This window comes from Bicyclus anynana, chromosome 23 (assembly GCF_947172395.1).
Source record: "Bicyclus anynana chromosome 23, ilBicAnyn1.1, whole genome shotgun sequence".
NCBI classification, from domain to species: domain Eukaryota; kingdom Metazoa; phylum Arthropoda; class Insecta; order Lepidoptera; family Nymphalidae; genus Bicyclus; species Bicyclus anynana.
The window spans coordinates 7,199,636-7,225,528 of record NC_069105.1 but is presented as its reverse complement, the minus strand read 5'-3'; the positions used below and the strand labels follow the sequence as shown (position 1 = coordinate 7,225,528).

Sequence of the window (25,893 nt, the reverse complement as noted above, 5' to 3'; positions counted from 1 at the left end):
CACAAATTGAGGTATCGTAGGTATAAGAGAACCTACCTTCGCTTCGAATTATATGATACGGTAACTTAGGGACTTCATCGAAGCATCGAAGAGCGTGTGGCCTAAAAAACGTGTTGGACACTGCCATGTGGATCTAGCCTAACATTAGAAAAAACAGTACTAAATGAAACACCATTAATTCGATAAATAATAATTTATTTTCATTTACATTGTATAATATAATTACAAATAAATACAACAAGGACAATAATGACAATAAACATCACCCTCTGCGACGCGGTCGCGCAAACGCAAGCTAATCGTCGATGGCAAATGATTTGGCACAAATTAGCCGTGAAGCCATTACGATAAGTTTAATGTATTACAAAACATCTTACTATTAATTAATGTTGGTAATAAAAAATAACATGGATCATAAACAATTCATAATAATTGATTTAATTTTTCTTATTTACCTAAACGCCTTGTTACCCCAGTGGTCAAGAACCCATGTTTCATCGAATCACTAGGTTAAGGGTTTTTTTTTAATAATTGGGAATACCTACTATAATTAAATAAAAGAAATATCTTTTTTTTTAAATTATAGTAGTACCTCGAAGCTGGAAAGTTTTACACTTTTGCGCCTTCATTCGCACGAGAGTTTTTTAACGGACGTTAAAAAAGGGTTCAAGTTCAAGTAAAGTATGAAGTTAAATGAAGGTCTATTTCCAACACCCAAAATTGAAAATGCAACACTGCTAGAACAAATGCGTCGTGGTATAAGAAATTATATTTGGGAATGCTTTTTTTGTTGTATTTGAACGCTTATTAATTTGTTGTTAAACCACGTGCGAATGAGGGCTTAAACTCAACTCAAAGATGAAGTTCTGCTTAACTCACAAACCTACGTCCCATGGGCAAACCACTGGACTAACTAGGCAGTCATAAAATAGCATAAATGTTACACCATGTTGAAACATTGTAAACAAAGCGACCTCTTTCTATAAACAGTAATTAACTGAACAAAATATTAACATTAAAATTAAAAACAATTATACTATTATATCATTATAAAATATACAAAAATGCATATAGGTATTATAATTATATATAGCCTGAACAAAAAAATAAAAGTTTGTCTCGGAAAACAAAGAACCAATTTTCTTAACAATCATAACCATGACAGGGTTGCAAAATTACACCCATTTTACATCTTTATGTTCATCAAAAATTATCAGATTTACTAAAAACACACTTTTTATGTAGGACTCACGATTGGTGGCAATACTCAATATTGGTTTTCTTTATATTTCAGGTCAGGCCATATATGATAATTTAATAAGTCATAAGCATTGACCTCTTATAATAAAAGGACGCACAATCATGTAGAAAATTTCATTTAAGACTGGCCAATTTTGCTTTGACAGTTTTGGAATTATTGGTAAAGAAAATTATACCTAAAGGCCTTTAAATATAGTCTAATATTCAATAAAATCCCAAATTCAGAGCAAATTCAACCTTAAGAGTTGAGTTTAAGGTTGAATTTGCAAATGCGACTACTTGAATTGAGTGCCAAGAAGTTGTGTATGGCACTCATTGAGTGGGGACGTTTTTTGGTCGCTGATTGTGCATCCACTTTTTAATAGGAGATCGATGGTCATAAGTCTATAAAAAGGGCTGTTACAATACGACCCCATCACAAATAGTAATTAAATTTTATTTATGTAATTTTAGAAATCTTTTGGGGCTAATTTGGAATGAATTTAATATAAATAAACTACATTTATTGCAGATAAGCTGAAGTGACAAATTTAGTTCATAAAATATATTTTATTTTTATCTAATGTCACAACACATTTACACAATGGGCTTGTTGTAGAAGTCCATAGACAAGTGATATACAATGACTCTGTCTACGATGCTTATTTATTGTCTATGAATGTGCGACAAAATGTATTTTTCATTTACCAGTTATATCAGTTCTTTCACATCATAGACCCTGCACAAGAGTGTGTCAATGTGTCGAGGCCGGATAAAAATTCATATACAGTATGTTGAAAAATCCCTGAGAGATCTTTAAAAGTGTATTTAAGTTAGTTATTTGAATTGTTTCTATACATAAAACTAATAAGAGAAAAATTTAAAACATCACAAGAAAATAAAGTCAATTTGGTTAATGTGCATATATTCATTATGTTTTTATATTATGTTTTTAGGATTTATCTGTAAAAATGTACCCAACATAGGTATTTTTTACAATGCGCTGGGTTGAAGTGCAGCATCCTCTACCGCTTTTGACCTTTGCTGACTAAGAGACCCGGCAAAACTGCCATGATAGGTATGTAGGTAATACCTACGTACCAATAAGCGTTGCCAATTTCTAAAATTTTCTAGCTTTGTGAGGATTTTAAGTTAAATTTTACACTTATTGCTAAAATTAAGAAATATTTTTTTTTCAATAGATATTTTTTTTTTGATAAATGTTGAAATGTCTATATGATCTTTCCGGATCGGACAAGGTTTTCTAACATACTGTATATTAATAAGTGCAACCTAATATTAATTATATTTTGCTAATAACATTTATATCGATTTGAAGTGCATGACTAATTGTATTATTCATTTATACACTAAAAGTACCTTTCTTCATATTAATCACTATACAAAAAGTAGTTCACATAATAATAAAAGTATTAATGCATTAGTTCTGTATAGAAAAACTATACATAACTAATGCATTAAGTAGACAATAAGGCATAACTATTAAAATGTTAGTGATATTTATAATATTTTAATAGAATTTACTCGCAATGCGTCGGTATACATTCCCTCTTTTACTAATATGTCAGGCACATACCGACCGACAAAATTTCCTTTAACAAGGCATACATTTATTTATGCTACCCTACAATGCATTTAGCATTTATAGAAGAATCACAGCTTTATAGTAAAGAAAGAAATAAATATTCCTCTTTAAATAATAATTTTGAGAATAAGATAAATCCTTTTTATGTGAGGTGCAAAAGCAACGTTCAATGTTCGTCCGCGTGAAATTTAGTTCAATGTTCGTCCACGTGAAATTCAGTTCAATGTTCGTCCGCGTGAAATTCAGTTCAATGTTCGTCCACGTGAAATTCAGTTTAATGTTCGTCAACCTGAAATTGAATTCAATGTTGGTCAACGTGAAATTTAATTCAATATATTTCCAGCTTGAGACTTACAGGGAAGAGTGGACAGAAAGTCGTCAAAACACCTCACATAATTTACTGACTTTTACTGTCAGTTTATATTAATATAAATAAAGTATGTAGCTTAAGCCATGGTTGGTGAAGTAAATATTCTTGTAACATACTGTATACAAGTAGATGTAGGCTAACCACACACGTTTAATAATATTGTCAATATATTTTTAACTATACCCTGCTGTAGTAAAAGTATTGCTTTTATTTTTTCAAAAAAAAAGGCAATGCTTTTACAAAAGCTCATTTGAAATTAATGAATTTTGAATATTACAATGTTTTAGGAGATACTCAAGACACCTTACCCTATATTATTGACAATATTATCGAGTGAACCTAAACAATAATCAAACTGCTTCACTGAGTCTACTCCCGCGCGATGTAGAAACGGAATGTGTATTTTTATTTCATTGATATAAACATGTACATAATCATCATCATCATCGTCATCATCATCATCATCATCACCGTCGTCGTCGTCGTCATCGTCATCGTCATCGTCATCGTAGTCATCGTAATCGTCGTCATCGTCGTCGTCGTCGTTGTCATCGTATTCGTCATCGTCGTAATCGTCATTGTCATTGTCGTCGTCGTCATTGTCATCGTCGTCGTCGTCAGTGTCTTCGTCATCGTGGTCGTCGTGATTGTCATCGTAGTCGTCGTCATCGTCGTCATTGTCATCATAATCGTCATCGTCGTCATCGTCATCATCATAATCATCATCATCATCATCATCATCATCATCATCATCATCATCATCATCATCATCATCATCATCGTCATCATCATGATCTATCTTACTTTATCCCACATAAGTGGGGTCAGCAAAATATGTCAATAAACTCTTGACATATTTTCATTTGATTTTATATATGTTTCTCTCTCACTCCCGGCTGTCCTACCGCGCGGGCGAGGACTCAATTAAGCGGTTAAACTATCGGCCTTATTTATAAACATGGATTAAGATTTAAGCATCAAACTACTTCAAAGTGAAGTGGATATAATCAATACTATATGAAGTTTACTTTACTTTGAAGTAGTTTGATGTTAAAATGAGATGTCCCACTCTCCATACATTATTTGCCCCAGACAAAAAAGTTAATGTGTCTCAATGAAACTCTTTGGGTTGATTGTAATGTTTAGATTAATTATAAATTTTATTTTTTGATACTAGATATCGGGGTAATTGTGTACTATGTATTGAGTATCATAAGTATAATTTTAAGTTTTCGAATAATTATTATCACCATTATCTTAAGTTTAATATTATTACCTGACGTTTTGAAAGAGCTTGTAAAGTAAGCCTATTTGAAATAAATGAATTTTGATTTTAACAACTTTTACTTACATATCTACAAGGAAAAATTAAAATGATTTTAGAACACCACTATTTCTAGTTTTCTGTTTATATCTTTTGATATAAAAATTGTAAGCTAATTTTAACACATTTATTTTAGTGGGTCTCTTTTCATTTCACCTGGGGCAATTTTGGGACATCTTCTTTTAATAATTTTTTATAAATATGGCTGCAGCAGTACATACAAGCAGGTGTTGATGTCGAGGGTCTATTCCGACATCTGCAGCAGGGAGTTGATGGTGGCGTCCTTGTTGCCGCGGTTGGCTTCCAGCACTGACTTGATCACCTCCTTGTCGATGCTGGGGAACATCTCCTCGATCTGAAAAATAAACAATTACATTGATCATAGTCTTCGGAGTCAGTCGGAGTACGTCCACTGCTGGACATAGGCCTATTGAAAGGACTTCCAAACACAATGGGGATGATGACTAAGTTTGAATATATTGATTTTTATTATACATTCGGGTAAATAAGGTCAATGTTAACTAATTTATACATAAAAAGCAAAGATTGACAGGTTATTTGCAAAATAAATAGAATTATAAAATTTAAAAATCTGTTATCATAATTAGATGAAAATTCATAGACTTTTAGCTTCCTTACATTAATTGTGACATTTTTCAATAAGTGAACTATAAACATAAACGCACAAATAACCAAGATATTAGTAATGTTGTTTTCCCATACAAATCTAACGATCGTTATGACCTACGACGTCATTAGTTCGTACCATTTTGTATGGGGTGTTTTTCAGGGATCTGTGGCAGTGCCGCAAATCTGACCCTTTAAATACCTTTAGTTCCGAAAGTAATGATCGCAGATATCCTGTTACTTTTACAAAATTGCTTTACTATTAGCATACTCCTAATTTATATACAATTTAAAAAAACTGTCATCATTCTTATTATCTGCTTAATGTCATACGTCCACCTAATACGGGCTAGAGAGTCACCAGCATTTTCCAACCGACTTAAAAAAAAAGGAAGAGGTTCTCAATTCGACGCGTATGTTATTTTTTTTTTAATGTTTGTTACCTCATAACTTCGTTATTTATCAAGCAACTAGCGGATGCCCGCGACTTCGCGTGGAATTTAGTTTTTCACGAATTTTTCCGGGATGAAATGTAGCCTATGTGTTAATCCAGAGTAAAATCTATTTCCATTCCAAATTTCAACCAAATCGCTTCAGTAGCCGCAGCGTAAAAGCTGAGACCAATTATTGTATAGGACCTGCCTCGCTAGACGTTATTTTTCTGTCAAAGTATATGATCAACGATCTAATGCGATTATAAAAACTGTATCTATAGTATCGATGTTAAATAGTTGTAATCGTGTTCGTCGGTTAAAGAGCTCCGTAAAAATACCTTTTTGTGTAATTGAATTGTGTAAAAAACGGGCAAAAACTTCTAGTTTAGTTTATGATTTATACCAAATCTAAGCTCGTTTTCTTCAGAAAATGACAGACAAATTTGTTCGTGACTATGAGTGCGATACAGGTCCGGTCAGGCGTAAAAGAGGAACAAACATACTTACAAACTTACACACTTTGACACAAACTTTCGCCTTTATAATATTAATGTGAAGTGTGATAGTGTGAAGTGTGATTTTAAAAATTCAGGGATCAGCCTGTATATATCTAGTGTTGTATGTACTGGTATACCTGTTGCAACTGCTCGGCGGTGAGGGGCTGCTGGAGCGGTTGCTGTGGTGGGTAGGGCTGCTGCGGTGGGTAGGGCTGCTGCGGTGGGTAGGGCTGCTGAGGCGGGTAGGGCTGCGCCGCAGTCGCGGGGTACACCGGCATGGCTGCGTAGCCGCCGATGCCGGCGCTCGGCACAACGATCATTGGCGGGAACGCTGCTACGGCCGCTGGACCCACCTATATAGACACAATGATCATTATCATTATTAGCCTCAGACCAATTATTGTATAGGACCTGCCTCGCTAGACGTTACTTTTCTGTCAAAGTATATGATCAACGATCTAATGCGATTACAAAAACAGTCTCTATAGAATTGATGTTAAATAGTTGTAATCGTGTTTGTCGGTTAAAGAGCTCCGTAAAAATACCTTTTTGTGTAATTGAATTGTGTAAAAAACGGGCAAAAACTTCTAGTTTAGTATAAGATATATACCAAATCTAAGCTCGTTTTCTTCAGAAAATGACAGACAATTTTGTTCGTGACTATGAGTGCGATACAGGTCCTTCTATAATTGGTCTGAGTTATTAGCTTATTTTAAGGCCTATTAAAAGGGCTGGGTCTCTCTCCTTAAAGAGGGGACATGTATTTTAGAAATTAAACTATCGTGAGTGTTATTCATATTAATCGATTATGAAACACGGCTAAAACTACTAACACTTTGCTTACAAGAAGACGAGTCTATTGAAGATGACATTAATGAACCGTCGGAGAGTGTAACGGCACCTTCACTCCCCACCACTCAACCCCTCTCCCAGCGACCGATGCGAGCAGTAACGCGCCGCGCAGCCGCTTTTCGCAGTTTGGATCGTGCCGCAATGCAAGAACCAGCTCATGACTAAGGGTATGGGTCCGAAACTAGTCGGGCATACTCCGGCGTAATATCACATGAGTTTTAGCCGTGTTTCATAATCAATTAAGGGGATATGTAGTTTAGAATATATTATAGCTTGGTCAATTAGTCCTTAACAGTCGCGATGGTCCGCGAGGGCCGGGAGGAGGGTAGCGATGATGATGATAAGCAGCTTTATGTGCTTGGCGTATGGAGATGTAACACCACTAGCTTCCCAAAAATTAACACTACCATACGTAACATTTTGAAGCTGTATAATTTTTGTTGTTACTAACAAGTTTAACAAACAAGAAAACGGACAAACAAACCAATCATAAGTCTTAAGAAAATAATTATCCTAAGACTCTGGCTGTATGGTCAACGATCTCGGCTCGTCCCCGTTTTGGACAAATTAAAGATGAATTTAAAATGTTGTAGCATACTTTTTTTTGATAAAACAATAATTTCATTATTAGAGTAAAATTGTCAAGATTTTTTTAGATATAAGTAAATTGCGTGGTTAGAGTAGACCTGGACAGGGGCTGGGCATTCTCCTTTATTATTGATGTCATCTCTGACAATATATCGGAATCAGATACAATATACATACAGAATAGCTGAGTACGAGGTTGATCATCCCCTCGACGCCATCCCCTTGCTTGCCGTTCAGCGGGTACCAGTCCTCGTGAGTCTCTCCCTGTAAACAATATTATAAGGCTGAAGAGTTTGTTTTGAACGCGCTAATCTCAGGAACTACAGATAGCCCATTTATCGAGGAAGGTTTTAGGCTATATTTTATCCCCGTATTCCTACGGCAACGGGAACCTCACGGCGTCAGCTAGTCATACTATTTGCTAGAGCCGTGATAGCCCAGTGGATATGACCTCTACCTCCTATTCCGGAGGATGTGGGATCGCATTCGGTCCGGAGCATGCATCTCCAACTTTTCAGTTGTGAGCATTTTAAGAAATTAAATATCACGTGTCTCAAACGATGAAGGAAAACATCGTGAGGTTTAATGCATACCAGTTTTCCTAATTCTCTGCATTTGTGAAGTCTGCCAATCCGCATTAAGTCAGCGTGGTGGACTATTAGCCTAACCCCTCTCATTCTGAGAGGAGACTCGAGCTCAGCAGTGAACTGAATATGGGTTGATAATGATGATGATTCTATGTCGAGTATAAACATCTAATGATCATTCATTTCATCAAACTATTTTGTTTTCATTATTATAATGGCAAAAGCTTATCTGTATGTCAAAATTCATTTGTTTCAATTATACTTGGTTTTTTTTTCTATTCTTTACAAGTTAGCCTTTGACTACAGTCTCACCTGATGGTAAGTGATGATGCAAGATGAAATCTTGCTAACTTGTTAGGAGGAGGATGATAATCCACACACCTTTCTCGGTTTCTACACGACATCGTACCGGAATGCTAAATTGCTTGTACGTATTTGCCGGTAGGGTGGAAACTAGCCACGGCCGAAGCCACCCACCAGCAAAAAGATATCGTGTTAAAAGTGGGTACGACAATAGCGGGCGGGATCGAACCACAAACTCTCGGTGACGAGTACCCTTTACAGTTGAGCTATTAAGGAGTAATAAATCGACCTATTTCACGACTTACATTAAGCACCGCCTGCGGTATAGTAATGTGCGTCCACGCGATGAGCTCGTCCATGGTGAAGGAGCACTCGTCGAAGATCTCCAGGTAGATGGAGTTGACCCCGGGCGGCAGCAGGCTAGATGGACAAAGAACATCCTGTATTTACTTGTTTTAATAAAACCCCGACGCAAATTTTTTTTTTTTTGTATTAAAGATCACTTATGCGCGAGTGTACTTAGACATGTTTGATGAAAATCGGTTGAGTTGTGGGAGTTGAAAGTGGGGAAGAATAACCGAATGTTTGCAAATATACTCGAGTCTCAAATGAAGACGCACAGAAAGAGAATATTAATGACTTGATCGAGAGTGTAATTAATAAGTTTAAGACCTTCGGGGGTTTTATTTGTTTTATACATTAACTGACACACTCGCGTAGATAGCGTATAAAATAACTAAGAGTATACAGGGGGTCCCGTAATTAATGGATAAAAGGCAAAAGTACTTATCACACCTTACTTAGTTACACCACACCAGTTTCAGAGGCACGTCAATGCAAACAAAAAACAAACAATCAAATCTTTCCTCTTCATAATATTAGTATAGATAACAAAGCGTTAGCGATTGTAGAAAGAAAATCGATATACAACATGGCCAGAGCGACTGGCCTCAACCTAAATGTGCCATATATTTAACCTTATTAAAAACATAATTTAGCATACATCGCTCCAAACGTAACAATAAAAGTAAGCACTTATATTGTAACATTTCGTATACTTTAAGTGAAATTAGTTAGAATTGTATGGCTAGAATTTATTTTCGTGACAAAATATGTAAGAAATCGTTAACATATTTTCACATACGTACGTTACGGCTATTTTAGTAAGAAATAATAATTTAATTTTATTTATTTCTACTCTATATTATATTTCTCACTGACAACTACTAATAATTTATTTAACACACTATATATATATATAATTATAAAGGTATATATATATATAATTATTTATTATGTTCTTATTGGGTCATTCCACGTCAAATCGACCAATAGTTGGACTCGACCCCTTTCGATTTGGATAAATTTTGGTCAGAAGTTTTCTTTTATCCTATAACGAAGTTCTGCCGAAGAAAAAAAATTAAAAATTTTTTTTTCAAAAGTTATGCAAAATACAAAATTTCACTATTTTCCATATTTTTTAAATTTATGTTTTAAAAATCTCGAAAACTATTGCAATTAAAAAAATCGATTATGGTAAACTTCAAAGGGGATACTTGGGGCTATTAGAAAAAAAAATTTCCAAAAAAAAATTTTGAAAAATCTCCAATACAGATATCTACGAGTTCGTTGAAGAACCAGATATTAAAAGCAGGTAAAAATCTGAAATTTCTGTGTTAGTACTTTATCTATTTTAAGTTTGGATTTAAAGATTTGAGTCATATTAACATTTTTCAGGTTAAGAAAAAGAAAAGGAGCAACAACAGTAACTGAAGAATTGAAGAAAAAAAAATTTTCGTAACAGAATGTCAAGTAAACTTACACGTAAAAAGCCCTATTAAATAAATTAATAACCAATAATAAACAAATATCATTAATGTTTTTTTCCTCATCATTATGCCACTAAATGAAATTTCAACTGTTCAAAATATTCAAATTACGCGATTCGCCTAAACTGATTAAAAAAAAAAAATTAAGAAAAAATTTTTTTTTAACAAATTTCAAAAATTCATATTTTTGAAAAAACAAAAAACACAGTTTCAAAAATTTCAGGATCTTTTAAGATTGGTACAAGGTAGTACACAAAAAAATTTGAGCCAAAAATTTATTGTCGACGGTCAATTTTGACAATTTTCAAAAATTCAAAATTTCACAAATTGGAGATTTTTCAAAATTTTTTTTTGAATTTTTTTTTTTTTAATAGCCCCAAGTATCCCCTTTGAAGTTTACCATAAGCGATTTTTTTAATTGCAATAGTTTTCGAGATTTTTAAAACATAAATTTAAAAAATATGGAAAATAGTGAAATTTTGGATTTTGCATAACTTTTGAAAAAAAAATTTTTAATTTTTTTTCTTCGGCAGAACTTCGTTATAGGATAAAAGAAAACTTCTGACCAAAATTTATCCAAATCGAAAGGGGTCGAGTGCAACTATTGGTCGATTTGACGTGGAATGACCCTATTATTAATTATCAATTAGTAACACTTCTTCTTGTTGTTTCCGCCCGCGTCACCACATGGTTCCACGGAAGACCAGCGCTGCGCTGGTGCATCCATCACTAGCGTAGCACATGCTGAGTGGAGACCATTTTGGTACCACACACATCATTTTTTTTTTTGGATTTAATTTAATCATTAGTTTAATATCTTTAAATTATTAGTTTACTATATTTTTAAAATTTCTGTCTTTTGTTTTAGGTATTTGTTGTCTTTTGTGTATTGTGTGTGTGTGTGTCCAAATAAAATAATTTTCTTTCTTTCTTTCTTTCAAATATTGCATAATATTTTTCAATAACTACTGGCGAACAATGGTGTAATATTCCTCTAGGTTTTATGTTACGAATCTAACAGTGCAAGGTAAACAGATATTCTGTACCTACCTCAAAAGTAAAAAAAAAATGGAACCCTGTAAGATCACTTCAAGTTTGTCAGTCTGTCTGTCTATAAAAGCCCTTTATCTCGGGAACGCTTTGAGGAATCGAATTGAAGTTAAAACCATATAGGTACTACATACATTAAAGCTGTGAAAAAATTTCAAGTTACCGTAAAAATTTTTGACAGTCTCCGTGCCGCAGTGATATGCGCGGTGGATTTACAAGACGGAGGTCCCGGGTTCGATCCCCGGCTGGGACGATTGAGGTTTTCTTAATTGGTGGGAGGCTTCAGCCGTGGCTAGTTACCACCCTTTCTACCCTATTGGCAAAGACGTACCGCCAAGCAATTAAGCGTTCCGGTAGGATGCCGTGTAGAAACCGAACGGGTGTGGATTTTCATCCTCCTCCTAACAGTTAGCCCGCTTTTATTTTAGATTGCATCATCACTTACCATCAGGTGAGATTGTAGTCAAGGCCTAACTTGTAAAAAATAAATAAAAATAAACTTCTCGTTAACGTCTATGCGGGTCAGACCTAAATATAACTTACCAATGTATAACCTTGTTCCACCGGGGCGTCTTCCCACCGCTGGGGTCCGTGTGGGTCTCGTATATGCAGTGACCCACGCGCAGGCGCACGTAGGGGTCCATGCGGGTCAGACCTAACAGACAAAGTTACGTTACGTTACGTCTTACATTGGAAGTCTGTTTTAAATCTATGAAATCTATACTAAAATTATAAATGCGTAAGTCTATCTGTCTGTTACCTTTTCACGGCTAAACAGCTGATACGATCAAGATGAGTTTTGGTATACCTAATGGTAAATGGGACCTTGACACTAAAATAAACAGATGGGGGTAAAATGGGGTTGAAAGTTTGTTTGGAAAGTCCTTCATTTTTAGATAAATCATAAAAAGATACGAAATATAATGTGATTCAATTTTTTTTTTAATTCAACCCCTAAAGTGGTGTAATACGGGTTGAAAGTTTACGTTAATTTCAACGTGGTTCACCAGAATTGTTGGTCATGTTCTATCCTAACCTAAGTTTAGATTTGGCTAAATCTATACTAATATTATAAAGAGGTAAAGTTTGTAAGTTTGTAACAATTTTTTGAAATGGGGTAATCTTCGGAACTACTGGACCGATTTTAAAAATTCTTTCACCAGTAGAATGCTACGTTATCGGGGAGTGCTATATGCTATATTTTATATTTCTATCATATATAACTACTGAGATATCGCGGGTTTTCTCTTACAGGTCAGACCGAAAAACTTACTTATTCGCATGCGCTGCCTCAACCATTGCGTATAACTGAAATAAATGTATGGAGGCTTTTTGAACCTTTAAAAGTTCTACAAAAAAGTCCGCAACACCATATATCTATCTTTTATATTTTAGCAGATATAGTACCTTTAGTACTTTAATAAATTATTTAAATTTTAAACTAAGGTTTACGTCATTATTTACACAACTAAACTTAAATCCTTATCAAAATAAATCATTTAATAATCACAAGGATATTATAGAGATAAGATTTGCTCTTTACAGTATGTTAATTAGTTATATAGTTTCGGAGATAATACAAAATTTCTGAAAGTCGCAGAAATTGCCGTTATATGACGCCCCGCGGTTTCAATTACGTGGTTCCCGTTCCCGTATGAATATGAGGACCAAACATAGCCTATGACACTCGCAAATAATGTAGCTTTCTATTGGTAAAAGAATTTTCCAAATCGGTCCAGTAGATCCAGAGATTACCCCCGACAACCACACAAACTTTACCTCTTTATAGTATTAGCATAGAAGTCGCTTGGGAAATTATAGTCTTTTGGTCATTGCACCACGCACAAAAGGCTGGACCAATTTTGCTGAGGGTAGGGATAGGATAGAGGTAGGGAAGGGGTAGGATAGAGGTAGGGTAGGGGTAATTTAGGGAAAGTGTAGGGTATGGTAGGGTAGGGTACGGATAAGGTAGGGGTAGTGTAGGGTAGGGGCAAGGTAGAGGTAGGGGAAGGATATGGAACGTATAGGGTAGGGGAGGAGTAGGATAGGGGTAGGGTACGGGTAGGGTAGGGATAAGGTAGGGGTAGGGAAGGGTTAGGGTTAGCGGTAGTGTAGGAGTAAGGTAGGGGTAGGGTAGGGGTAGATTAGGGGTAGGGTAGGATAGGGTATGGGTAGATTAGGGGTAGGGTAGGATAGGGTATGGATATATAATGATTTATTTATTTTGCTATCATCCGCGAAAATTCGGCGAACCAGTCGCATTGGTTCGCCGAATTTTCGCGGATGATACCTCACCCAGGTCCGACAAAATATTCTCTACGTAAATCATTATATAATCATGATGAACTTCCGCAAAGTAACGCCTGCTTCTATCCAATATTTAAAAGGGTATGGATAGGTTACGGGTAGGGTTAGGGTAGGGTAAGGTGGGGGGAGGGAAGGGTTAGCGTTAGCGGTAGGGTAGGAGTAAGGTAGGGGTAGGGTAAGGTAGGGTAGGGTTGGGTAGGTTTACGAGCAGGGTAAGGTCCTCTACCTTACCCTGCTCGTAAACCTACCCAACCCTAGAGAAGTTTACATCAATTTTTACGCGGACGAAGTCGCGGGCGTCCGCTAGTTATACTTATAATTAAAAAAACAACATTTTAATAATTGAAGAACAGTGTTAAAAAAATTAGGAAACGTACTGGCCACCCCTCCAATTATCTTTCTTTTTTCTTTGATTTGTCCATTGAAATTTTTTACTATTTTTAATATGCCCGCTGTAATATTTTTGTAACACTATGGTAAATTTATCCCGAGGGCCTAGTGGCAGTTTCATATTGATACTATCACGTTAACATAAACGCGATTCTTTAAGGAATTGAAACAGTGCCATCTAGTGGCACTACTGCACAACTGATTCAATTCCATATAAAGTAGTGTTCGCGCGAGCGGATAACGGACCGCACATTCATCTACATGGTATAGCACCGCACTGCGAAAGACCACCAAATGGGCGTCCTCTACCTCGTGAGCTTCTACAAATGGCCATCTCAGAAGACGTAGGCACCGGAGGCAGCGGAGACGACGATATAAATGACGCAAGCACCAGACAAGACATCGCCGCGCTGAAGGACAGTAATAAATAAAAAATTCAACTCATAGGCCAAGATGCCTCAGCCCCGAAAGGAGCTGGAAGAAATCACCGGGGGAGCAAGTTCCCCTGCGTCTTACTCGGGCAAGGAGGCAAAGCCTCGAGGCCCGTACCCCCTCACCCGACACTCTCGGGAGGAGACGACCCCCTCACCAAAGTCGCGTTTACGTCAACGCGATAGTAATAGTATGAAAATATTGAAAACTCCCACTAGGCACTCTGATTGACATTTTAACGGTTTCACTTTCGATAGATTATAATATCACGAGTGAGATTACAAACTAACATATTTTACAATCTAACGGTGACATAATGACGGCCTTCGTGGCGCAGTGGTATGCGCGGTGGATTTACAAAACGGAGGTCCTGGGTTCGATTCCCGGCTGGGCAGATTGAGATTTTCTTAATTTGTCCAGGTCTGGCTGGTGGGAGACTTCGGCCGTGGCTCGTTACCACCCTACCGGCAAAGACGTACCGCCAAGCGATTTAGCGTTCCGGTACGATGCCGTGTAGAAACCGAAAGGGGTGTGGATTTTCATCCTCCTCCTAACAAGTTAGCCCGCTTCCATCTTAGACTGCATCATCACTTACCATCAGGTGAGATTGTAGTCAAGGGATAACTTGTAAAGAATAAAAAAAAAAAAAAAAAAAATATACGTGCGAAACAATCTGTGGGCGAGTTCTACTGGCATTTTATAATTTTTTCTTAATAATTATCTATTAAGTATAATAATTTCGTTAATTACCTTCGAAGACGCACATACGAGTACATGACGTCACCAACCAGCAGTCTCAACAAACTTTTAGCCTTTACAAAATGACGAAGATATGGCCGTTTCAAGCCATATTCCAAGTGGAACCTCGTGTACCTGACCCAGCCTCACACTTGGCCGATGTTTATGAGGTCGGTCAGTAATGTACGTTGTAATTAGAACGTCTCGATGTGTAGCATTTATAAGACTTCAGAGCTTATGTAGTCTGATACCATGACAACGTACAAAAGCGATACTGTTTTTAATCGAGTTCAAAAAATTCACGCAGATAGTTGTTTTTTTTTTAAATATTGGATAGAAGCAGACGTTACTTTGCGGAAGTTCATCATGAATATAAAATAATTAATTTATTTTGCTATCATCCGCGAAAAGTCGACGAACCTATGCGACAACGTCACCCAGGTCCTACAAAATACTCTCTACGTACGTTTCACCCCGAAACCGGAGCATCCTCAGGAGATTGTGACTCTACAACATGCAATTGCACGGCTTTTCGCGGATAATAGCAAAATAAAGAAATTATTATATAGTTGTTTTTTGTTTTTCATTTCAATATATACAGGCTGTTCCGTAAATAGTACGAAATACTTAGCAAGGTGATAGCTGACACCAAGACCTGCTAAAATAACGAAATATATGTTAAAGTTTTACGGTTTTTAAGTTATATTGATTTTTGTACAAAACTAGCTTCGGTCTACTAGCGGTCAAGCTTCGCTTTGACTTAATATGCACTTCTTTCTTATCCCTACCCTACCCCCACCCTAACTCTACGCCTACCCTACCATAAATAAATAAATAGCTCCTTCGCATTACGTAGGTGTCCGCTTATAAAGGATTTTCCAAAATTCATTCCAATTTTTCAATAAACGCGGGCGATCTCGCGGGCATCTTTACTACAGCATTTCTTAATGAGTACTGTTAACCAACAAAGAAATTAGAAATGAAGGTACAAAACGCATGTCATTTCATAACTTATTTATTTTACATTATGCATGGTTTGTTTATAAAATGTTATATAAAATATATTAACCATATCTAATTGTTCTAAGCTAATTAATCACATTAATATAAGAACAAGTTAATTATAATTATTATTAGGTGTGAAATGACTAGTGATTTGTACCCTCATTTTTAATTTGTTTGTTGGTAAACATGTTGGTTTGATTGTTGGTGGCGCAGTGGTATGCGCGGTGGATTTAAAAGACGGAGGTCCTGGGTTCAATCCCCGGCTGGGCCGATTGAGATTTTCTTAATCGGTCCAGGTCTGGCTGGTGGGAGGCTTTGGCCGTGGCTAGTTACTACCCTACCGGCAAAGACGTACCGCCAAGCGATTTAGCGTTCCGGTACGATGCCGTGTAGAAACCGAAAGGAGTGTGGATTTCCTTTATCCTCCTCCTAACAAGTTAGCCCGCTTCCATCTTAGATTGCATTACCTTACCATCAGGTGAGATTGTAGTCAAGGGCTAACTTGTAAAGAATAAAAAAAACAGTACTCATCAAGAAAGCGTGCAGTATAGTATGTAAATAGACACTTATAAAGCGTGTAGTATAGTATGTAAATAAACACTTACCATAGTTCTTCACAAGTTTCGCTTGTGCGATAGTGACGCTCAGCCTCGCCGTCAGGGGGGGACCGGCTGCTGGCATCTGACAAAGAGTACATCATCATTACAACCCATGTTCGGCTCACTGTTGAGCACGAGTCTCCTCTCAGAATAAGAAGGTTTATCCCTTAGTCCACCTCGCTGGCTATATGCGGATTGGCAGACTTCACATACGCAGAGAATTAAAAAAACATCTCATATAAGCAGGTTTTGCATGTTGTTTATCCTTCACTGTTTGAGACATGTGATATTTAATTTCTTAAAATGCACATAACTGAAAAGTTGGAGGTGCATGCCCCGGACCGGATTCGAACTTACGTCCTCCGAATCGAAGGCAGAGGTCATATCCAGTAGGGTATCACGTCTCAAGAGTACATACAATTCGGTATTTTGACGTTTTTTTATTGTACATAATATATTGAACTATGGGCCTCATACTTGGTCGCTAACTATGAGGCTCATAAGAAGGCTCAGTCAAACAGCGGGCGATGGAGGGATTCGCTGGTTGCAGGTGGCTCAGTATCGTGATGTTTGGAAGTCTCTACAAAATGCCTATGTCCTGCAGTGGGCGTCCATCGGCTGATATGGTGATGATGAATATTTTTAAAAGTATGCTAATAGTCCATCGGCTCTTCGAACTATGTACCCTGCCCATTGACACTTCAGCTTCGCAACTCGTTAAGCTATGTCGGTGACTTTGGTTCTTCTGCGGATCTCCTCATTTCTGATTCGATCACGGAGAGATACTCCTAACACAGCTCGTTCCATCGCTCGCTATGTGACTCTGAGCCTTCTTATGAGGCCCATAGTTAACGACCAAGTTTCGGATGATTGGCAATGGGCAGGGCACATAGTTCGAAGAGCCGATGGACGTTGGGGTCCCAAAGTGCTGGAATGGCGACCCCGCACTAGTAAGCGCAGTGTTGGTCAACCCCTCACCAGGTGGACGGACGACATCAAGCGAGTCGCAGGGATTCGCTGGATGCAGGCGGCTCAGTATCGTGATGTTTGGAAGTCCCTACAAAAGGCCTGTCCTGCAGTGGACGTCCATCGGCTGATATGATTATGATGATGATGCTAATAGTAGAGCAATTTTATAGACTTAACTGCGTATATGCGCTAGCTACTTTCGTACATACAGGGGTATATTTGCTGCATAGGAACGCCCAAATACGCTTAATACTAAATACGGTACAATCGTGACGTCATATTGTATGATCATTAGATTTTGTTTGTGAAACAAAATTACAAATATGTTTGTTATTTGTGCGTTTATGTTTATACTTCTGATTATAAAAAAATGGCATATTTTATGTAAGTTATCTAAAAATATATGATTTTTCAACTTAATTAGTTAAAAAATATTCGATTACGAACCTTATTTATTTTACAAACATCCCCACAATCTTTGTCTTTTGTGTATGAATTAGTTAATATTGACTTCATTTTTCCGTCGTCTCATAAATCATCAATACATTCAAAAGTAGTCAAACGCCTAACGAAATGCTTGCGGTAATTTTTCTGAGTGTGCATTTACCGTAGGCTCCTTAAAGTGTTTTTTCAGATAGCATGGTGCGGGTGACAGTTCGTTTCGCTCATGCTATCTGAAAACACCTTAATGGGATATCAGTGACGTCACTTGGACGCGCTGATTGGATTTCTGCGCATCGAAATTGTCGCACATACAATACACGCACACAATATCCCAAACGTCCCTCTAAGCCGTAAGTCTCAGATGAAAAGTCCTGAGAGAGTCGTTTCACCCATCTCTGCTGCTTCTGTATCGCCCATCAGGCGATGCTTATGCGCTCGCCCAAAGCCCCCGGTGACGCCGCTGAAGTCCTAATAAGGAGGCTACGGCACATACACAATCAGGAAAAAAAAACACGCGGTACACTACAAGTGCGCGGGGTGCAGCTTGTGGGGGACGAAATAAGACTGCCAACCGCCGCTACTCACGCTCACCCTTCATCCCCCTAGCCCACCCATGAATCCTTACTTTTGACTTCTGCGCAAAATCGGTCAGCGCTAGAGATTCGTGCCGGCCTTTGATTATTTAGACTATGGACCTGTTTCGCACCCAAATTCATCAACAAAAAAGTCTGTCGTTATTTGAGGGGGCGAGGTAAACTCACACATCGAAAATATTTAACACTATTAAATATATTCTGTGTCCATACACTACACACAACTATAAATATGACTCGCAATACACACACGCGTATTTTTTACACACACTAACAAACACATCGCTTAGCCTATCCACAGAATATATACAAAGAATGTTCGATTACTTGATCGATTTTTGCTGTTCCGTCAAAATAATCGATACTATTTAGAAATTGTTTTTATTACAAATTTGATAAAATTAAGGTAGAAATACTTACAAATAAAACATTACTTCATCTTTTACTAAACTACAAGTTTTTGGCCGTTTTTTATGCCATTACAGCTCTTTAAATGACGAAAACGATTACAACAATGAAACATCGATTCTATAGTAACAGATTTTATAAACGCGTTAGATCATTGATTTTTGATCTTTGCACGAGGCAGGTCCTGTTATTAATAGTCGAAGGTGCCGGTACTTGTAAATCTGTACATATAAATTAGCAGATGGTTGATTTTTGTTTGTTGCAATTTAACTCAAGCACTACTTGACTGATTTGAAAAATTGTTTTACCATTAGAAAGCTACATCTTTACATTAACATAGGCCATATTTTATCCCCTTATGCCAAAGGGAACAGAAGCTACAGGGGTGAAACCGCAGGGCGTCTGCAAGTTAGTAATATAATTTTAACCTAAACTTATAATTATTACTAGCGGACCCGGTCAAGCATCGCTTTGACTTATGTGCACTTCTTCTACTCCTACCCAACCCCTACCTACCCTACCTACCCCTAGAGTTTAGGGGTTTGAAAAATAGATGTTTGCTGATACTCAGGCCTACTAAATATCATAAGAATTGGTCAAACCATTTCGGAGGAGTATGGGAACAAACATTGTGACACGAGAATTTTATATATAAGATATTTTAAAATTGGACCAGTAGTTCCGAAGATTCATCATCATCATCATCATATCAGCCGATGGACGTCCACTGCAGGACACAGGCCTTTTGTAGGGACTTCCAAACATCACGATACTGAGCCACCTGCATCCAGCGAAGCCCTGCGACTCGCTTGATGTCGTCAGTCCACCTGGTGGGGGGTCGGCCAACACTGCGCTTACTAGTGCGGGGTCGCCATTCCAGCACTTTGGGACCCCAACGTCCATCGGCTCTTCGAACTATGTGCCCCGCCCATTGCCACTTCAGCTTCGCAACTCGTTGAGCTATGTCGGTGACTTTGGTTCTTCTGCGGATCTCCTCATTTCTGATTCGATCACACAGAGATACTCCTAACATAGCTCGTTCCATCGTGTGACTCTAAGCCTTCTTATGAGGCCCATAGTTAGCGACCAAGTAGTTCCGAAGATTACCCCATTTCAAAGAATTGTTACAAACTTACAAACACCTCTTTATAATATTAGTATAGATTGATAGAAATCAAGAAATAGTTCAATTGTGTTTACCGTCATCATCTTTGCTGATAATAATAATAATAACAATTATTTGTTAAATGTCACTTTGTTTATGATACAATAACACTTAACACTACACTATCACTATTTACTGAAAAGGTTTTAAACATTTAAATTTTAAATATGCACTCAGTTCAATTTAGTAAAATGTATTACTCATTTGCTCAATTACCTCACGAATTTTAATTTTTATCAGACAGACCTGATAATATTAATTGCCAGTTGGTAATACTTTAAGATAGTGTGCGTAATGTTATGATAATTTAAATGATTTCTTTATTGATATTGTGAGTGCCATGTTACTGAATATGTTTGAATCAATTTACATATTTATAATTCTAGCTGACACTGTGACTTTAACCATGTCAAAACTTCTGACTGAGTTTGTTGTGGGCTCTTCTCGAACCGAGGCGCGTTTGGAACCCCCGTAACTTTAATATTTGAGTAATTATTATCACCTTTATCTAATAATATTATTACCTGACGTTTTGAAAGTGCTTGTAAAATAAATTAATTTTTGGTTCTGTTATCATAATTATCATATTTCAAGCAATTTAAACCGTTATATGAGCCATGATAGCCCAGTGGTATGACCTCTGCCTCAGATTCTAGAGGGTGTGGGTTCAAATCTGGTCCTGAGCAACCATCTCCAACTATTCAGTTGTGTGCATTTTAAGAAATTAAATAACACGTGACTCAAACGGTGAAGGAAAAATATTGTGAGGAAACCTGTATACCAGAGAATTTTCTTAATTGCCTGCGTGTGTAAAGTCTCATTCTGAAAGGTGACTCGAGCTCAGCAGTGAGCCGAATATGGGTTGATAACGACGAAACCTTGATAAATTATATACCTAAACATTTCTCATGACTCATTATATATAGTATTAGCTCAAAAGTGCGTGAAAATATTCAGTAGCTATCAGTGGAGAAGGATGTAATTTTGACGAAGGTAAGCCACCCCACAGAAAAAAAAATACATTCCGCTTGATATAAACTGCGGTTTCTAATACATCCATTCATATTCATTTCAACAATGAATATGTATGTAAGGATTTTTGAAGGTAGCCCGGCGGGAATCGGCCTGTATGGACTCTTCGTTGCTGGTAGCTATTAATTTTATGGAAAACAGACAGACAGATGTGGCAAAAGATTTTGTTTTATTTTGAATGGTAAGTTAAAATCATGATTCAATAGGCAGCAATATATAAGCATAACTGTGATAATATCAGGAAAACAGTTTATCCAAGGTTTGCACTAACAAGGTAAAAAAAATTATAAAAACCACAACACATCTACATACATTTAATTGATATCGTAAATGCCTCTGTTAGTACATTAAATATTATTTCAATAAGCAATTTATACATTGACACTATATCCAAAAATATAGTTTTTAAATTTTTTTACTGTTTATTTATTTATGTTTTTTTTTTGTGTATGCTAAAGTCAGAACTGGTTCAACCAATTTGGTTTCAGTTTTACACTAATATATTGTAGCATTGACATTATTTTGTTCACAATTAAAAAAGTTATTTTGAAAGATAGATAGAAATGTGCTTCAGTTTATTTAGCTGATATTTTAGTCAACTATTTTGTAAAAACATATTTGGGAGCCAATAGAAAACTGATTAACACAATCTTTATATAAATGAATCATAATCTAGATTTCTTTATATTCATTACAAGTATGTAAGCCCTTAACTACAACCTCATCTGATGGTCAGTGATAATGCAATCGAAGATGGAAGAGGGCTAACTCATTACGAGGAGGATGAAAATCCACACCCCTTTTGGTTTCTACACAACTTTATTCGCTAATTAACCTGACAAGAATTGATAAAATATGGACTGAGTGAATAATAATGTAATAAGTGAATAAATAAATCCATTATTTATTAAGAGGAAGACTGAAAGTGGCGCCAGTCACAGAAATATTGAGTAGTAAAAGGTTAGCTTGGTATGTACATGTATTATGGCGGGAAGAGAGTCATACTACTAGAAAATAGTTGAATTAACAAGTGGAAGATCACAAGAGAGGAAGGCCAAAGAAGAGATGGTTGAAGTGAGTGAAAGAGGACATGTGTGTAAACAGAGTGGATAATGAGTTAACAAGTAATAGAGATTGACAGGACATTGTGCCAACTCCACTTAAGCGGGATTTGGGAAAGAGATGATGAGTTACCTGAGCACCACACAACTGTTGCTGGAGCGCGAGGGCTGCTTGATAATCTGCATCTAGCGTGTCTGTTGTTCCATCAGCTCGCAGGAATCCTGATGGTAACGGCCCCAGTAATACCTGGCAGAAGTATAAACTATTAAGTGTTAAGGCTGAATGTAGAAGGTAATTTATCTACACTAAAAATTAAATAGCAAAACTATACTACAGCTAAGGTTGCCAGGTCGCCATAGCTAATAGCCAGACAGACTAGCCAGGTTGCCGGACATCCAGGTTGGCCAGAAATTTGGGTTAAAAGGTTGGACCGGACACCCTACATTGTAAAGGATTTTGTGTAATGAATCTCCGTATTATTAATCAGTCAAAATTAAATTCTAAATAAATATTTATCAATATCTTTGTGTTTGCAAAATGTAAAAAGCCTAATAAATGCCTAATAAACAAGCTGGACACCGATACTTTTGGCTGGATATGTAAACAGTACACATTGAATACTATAAATCAACATTATTTCATCCACATGAAAAAATTTCATTAAGAATTTCATTGAGAAAGTAAGTCACTGTAACAGACACCAAGTTACAAACAGACATACAGTCTGTTACCATCTGTCTCATTGCTCAACCACTGAATAGATTTTGATGATTCTTGGTATAGAGATAAATTGAATCTCTTAAAAATGTAGATAAATAGAAGGTTGCAAGTTTGTAAAAAAGCCCCTTCATTTTTTTAATCTATCACTTGTTTTTGTTTTAAACTTTGTTATGAGAGTTTGTCACTTTTCAAATTATATTCAAGACAAATTGTATATTGACTTAGTCTGTGGACAGAGGAACATAATATTTTCTCATGACAAAACTATGAATTATGTTACAAGTTTCTCATGTCGGGCAGGGGAGGTGAGTGTCAATTCATTCTACAGGGACCCCTTAAGCCTACAGCCAAGGTCACAAATCCTAGGACCTGCTAGAGGTGTTTTCTCTACCATAAAATAATGATACAATCACTGTTACTGTCACTGGTACCTGTCACATCATTAGGCAAGCCAAGGTGATGTGGCGTCTTTCTTCAAGCCATCTTCCAGAATTTGGTGTGAACAATAACAAATATGCCGCTAGTTGTTAAAAATTGGCAGTTTTTTTACAGCTAAACCGATTTAGATGAAATTGGATTTTGCTGCAGAATATAGGCAACCTTTTATATGGAAAAAATCCATGGTTACCGTATTCGAACTTGTCGATAAATAGTGTTTTACGCTAGAGTAGCGGGCGTCCGCTACTTAATTATATTTTCCATTTGTCTAATAATACGATATGAATAAATAAACATCTTATCAAATGTTGTTCTGCAAGTATCTTTGTAAAAACAAAAAGGTAACCGGTTTAAATACAGAGACACCTGTCCCATTATGTTTTTAACAATAAAGATAAGAGAAGCGCAGTAACATGAAATGAATCATAGGTCGGAATCAAATGGAAACTGAAAGCTAATGTTTTTGTTGTGCAAATTGCGACTCACCCTGCGCCGCCGCTCCTCGTTCCTGTCGTTTGGCAATGTCGAGGTCATAGCAGTAATTTGCCTCAAAATTTGAAACAGTGTTATAGAGTAAACAAAACGCTTCGTCAATAAAGTGTCGCCTGTGAAATTTTTGCACAAAATAGCGAAATGAGAAATCTGAATCTGACGATCACTCCACTAACAAATTAATTTGACATTGACAATGACAAATGACAATTGGCAACATAGAGACAGCCATAGACAATTTTTTTTTAATAATGAGCTTTACGGCTCTGGGTTCTAGCCCTTTTGAGCCCCAGCCATCTATACTATAGACAATAAAGCAAATAATGCACAGATTATTTGTTATTAAGAATGACATTTGCATTTTTTTTACAGTTAATTCAGCTTTGGGTTCGAATTCACCTTTTAGAGTACATCGAAAGCAAGATAATACCAAGAATTTATTAGAAAGGCTAATTAGTCCGAGTCTTCTAAGAAGTATGCCTTCTTAAAAGAATATTGGGTGCTTTCAAACCTTAAAACTCGGTGTTCTAAAGCATAATGTATAGTAGATATATGAAATCCAAAGGGACCTTTCATGAATTAGAACTAGGTCCCAGCCAAAAATATTATTTATTTATAGGTCTGTGAAGGACTGTACCAGAATATTTTACTCTGTAGTCTGTACCACAAACGTCAAAATTATAAAGAGAAGTATCATTAATCTGTAGACTTTTTGAATAAAAAGGTCTGTGTAGCTGTTGTACTCTGTGGTAAAATTTTGACGTTTGTGATAAAATCCAAATCAACATCACAAAATTACAAAAAGAACTTTTAAAATCCTACTTTGCATTAGTTTTAGTGATAGTGTTTATAAATATGAGAAATAACTATAATGTTACTTAGTTTGGTAGATTACCAATGTTTTCTGGTTACTGGTTAGAACTATAATTAGTGAACTGTAGTTGTATTGATGCGTATGTTTAGTTGAGTTTACTTGGTTACTTTATTGATTCTCATAAATTCCGGTCATCTCCGCTATGGATATTATCAGAACTCCTAAGGTAAGTGACTTTTAGCTGACTATTACTAGTTTTTATATTACTTGCTCGTTTAAATCACACCCACACTAATAATTTTGCGAAAGTTTGTGTGTGCAGTATGTTTGTTTCTCCTTTACGCCGCAACTGCTGAACCGATTTGGCTGAAATTTGGAATGCAGGTAGATTTTACTCTGGATTAAAACATAGGCTACTTTTTATCCGGAAAAAAGTCATGGTTTCCGCGGGATATATAAAAAACACGCGAACAGAGTCGTGGGCGTCCACTAGTAACATACTTATATATTTTGCATTGGAAACAACTGTTTTGAGAACGAACGAATCAACGGAAGCGCCTACTATTTTGATATGGGAACAGTCCTCGATTTTGAATTTCATTTTGTGAATCTACCTTACTTAATGTCTGTTGTATAGTATTCCCCGCTGTATAGTTTTGTAGTTCGAACTAGCCATAACCCTAATTTTGGTTGTTTTTAGAGCAAAATTGTGAATACGAAAATATAGTTACTTTGTTGTGCATTAACTACTCAACTGACTATCTTGAAATTTTGTATACACCTTCTCTAAGTTACAGTTAATAACTATAGCTGTGATTTATTATAAGAAATACTATTCTTAGGTGAGTCAAAAATCATTAATGTGATAAGATTGACACTAAAATATTGTGAGTATGCCTCTTGGTATGATAATAATTATTATGATTGAGTGAAGGGCGATATTTTTATGTCAGTATGGATTATTTGCATAGTCTTTGGC

At 36.5% G+C, this 25,893-nt stretch overlaps 1 protein-coding gene across 2 annotated transcripts; it reads right to left on the bottom strand.

The window, feature by feature from the left end:
* Positions 1 to 178: 178 nt before the first annotated feature.
* Positions 179 to 24,294, bottom strand: LOC112056060 (toll-interacting protein). 2 transcript variants are annotated; one of them, XM_052888814.1, is made up of 9 exons: positions 24,095 to 24,294; positions 22,583 to 22,696; positions 16,784 to 16,859; positions 11,850 to 11,961; positions 8,733 to 8,847; positions 7,715 to 7,801; positions 6,235 to 6,450; positions 4,761 to 4,894; positions 179 to 3,134 (listed from the first exon to the last, which is right to left on the bottom strand). In XM_052888814.1, exons 1-8 carry the CDS (start codon positions 24,140 to 24,142, stop codon positions 4,784 to 4,786), a joined length of 879 nt encoding a protein of 292 aa, XP_052744774.1. In that variant the 5' UTR covers positions 24,143 to 24,294; the 3' UTR covers positions 179 to 3,134; positions 4,761 to 4,783. The 2 variants fall into 2 exon arrangements, with proteins under 2 accessions (XP_052744774.1, XP_052744773.1); XM_052888813.1 differs by having other exon boundaries at positions 179 to 4,894; positions 24,095 to 24,293.
* Between the last annotated feature and the right edge of the window lie 1,599 nt (positions 24,295 to 25,893).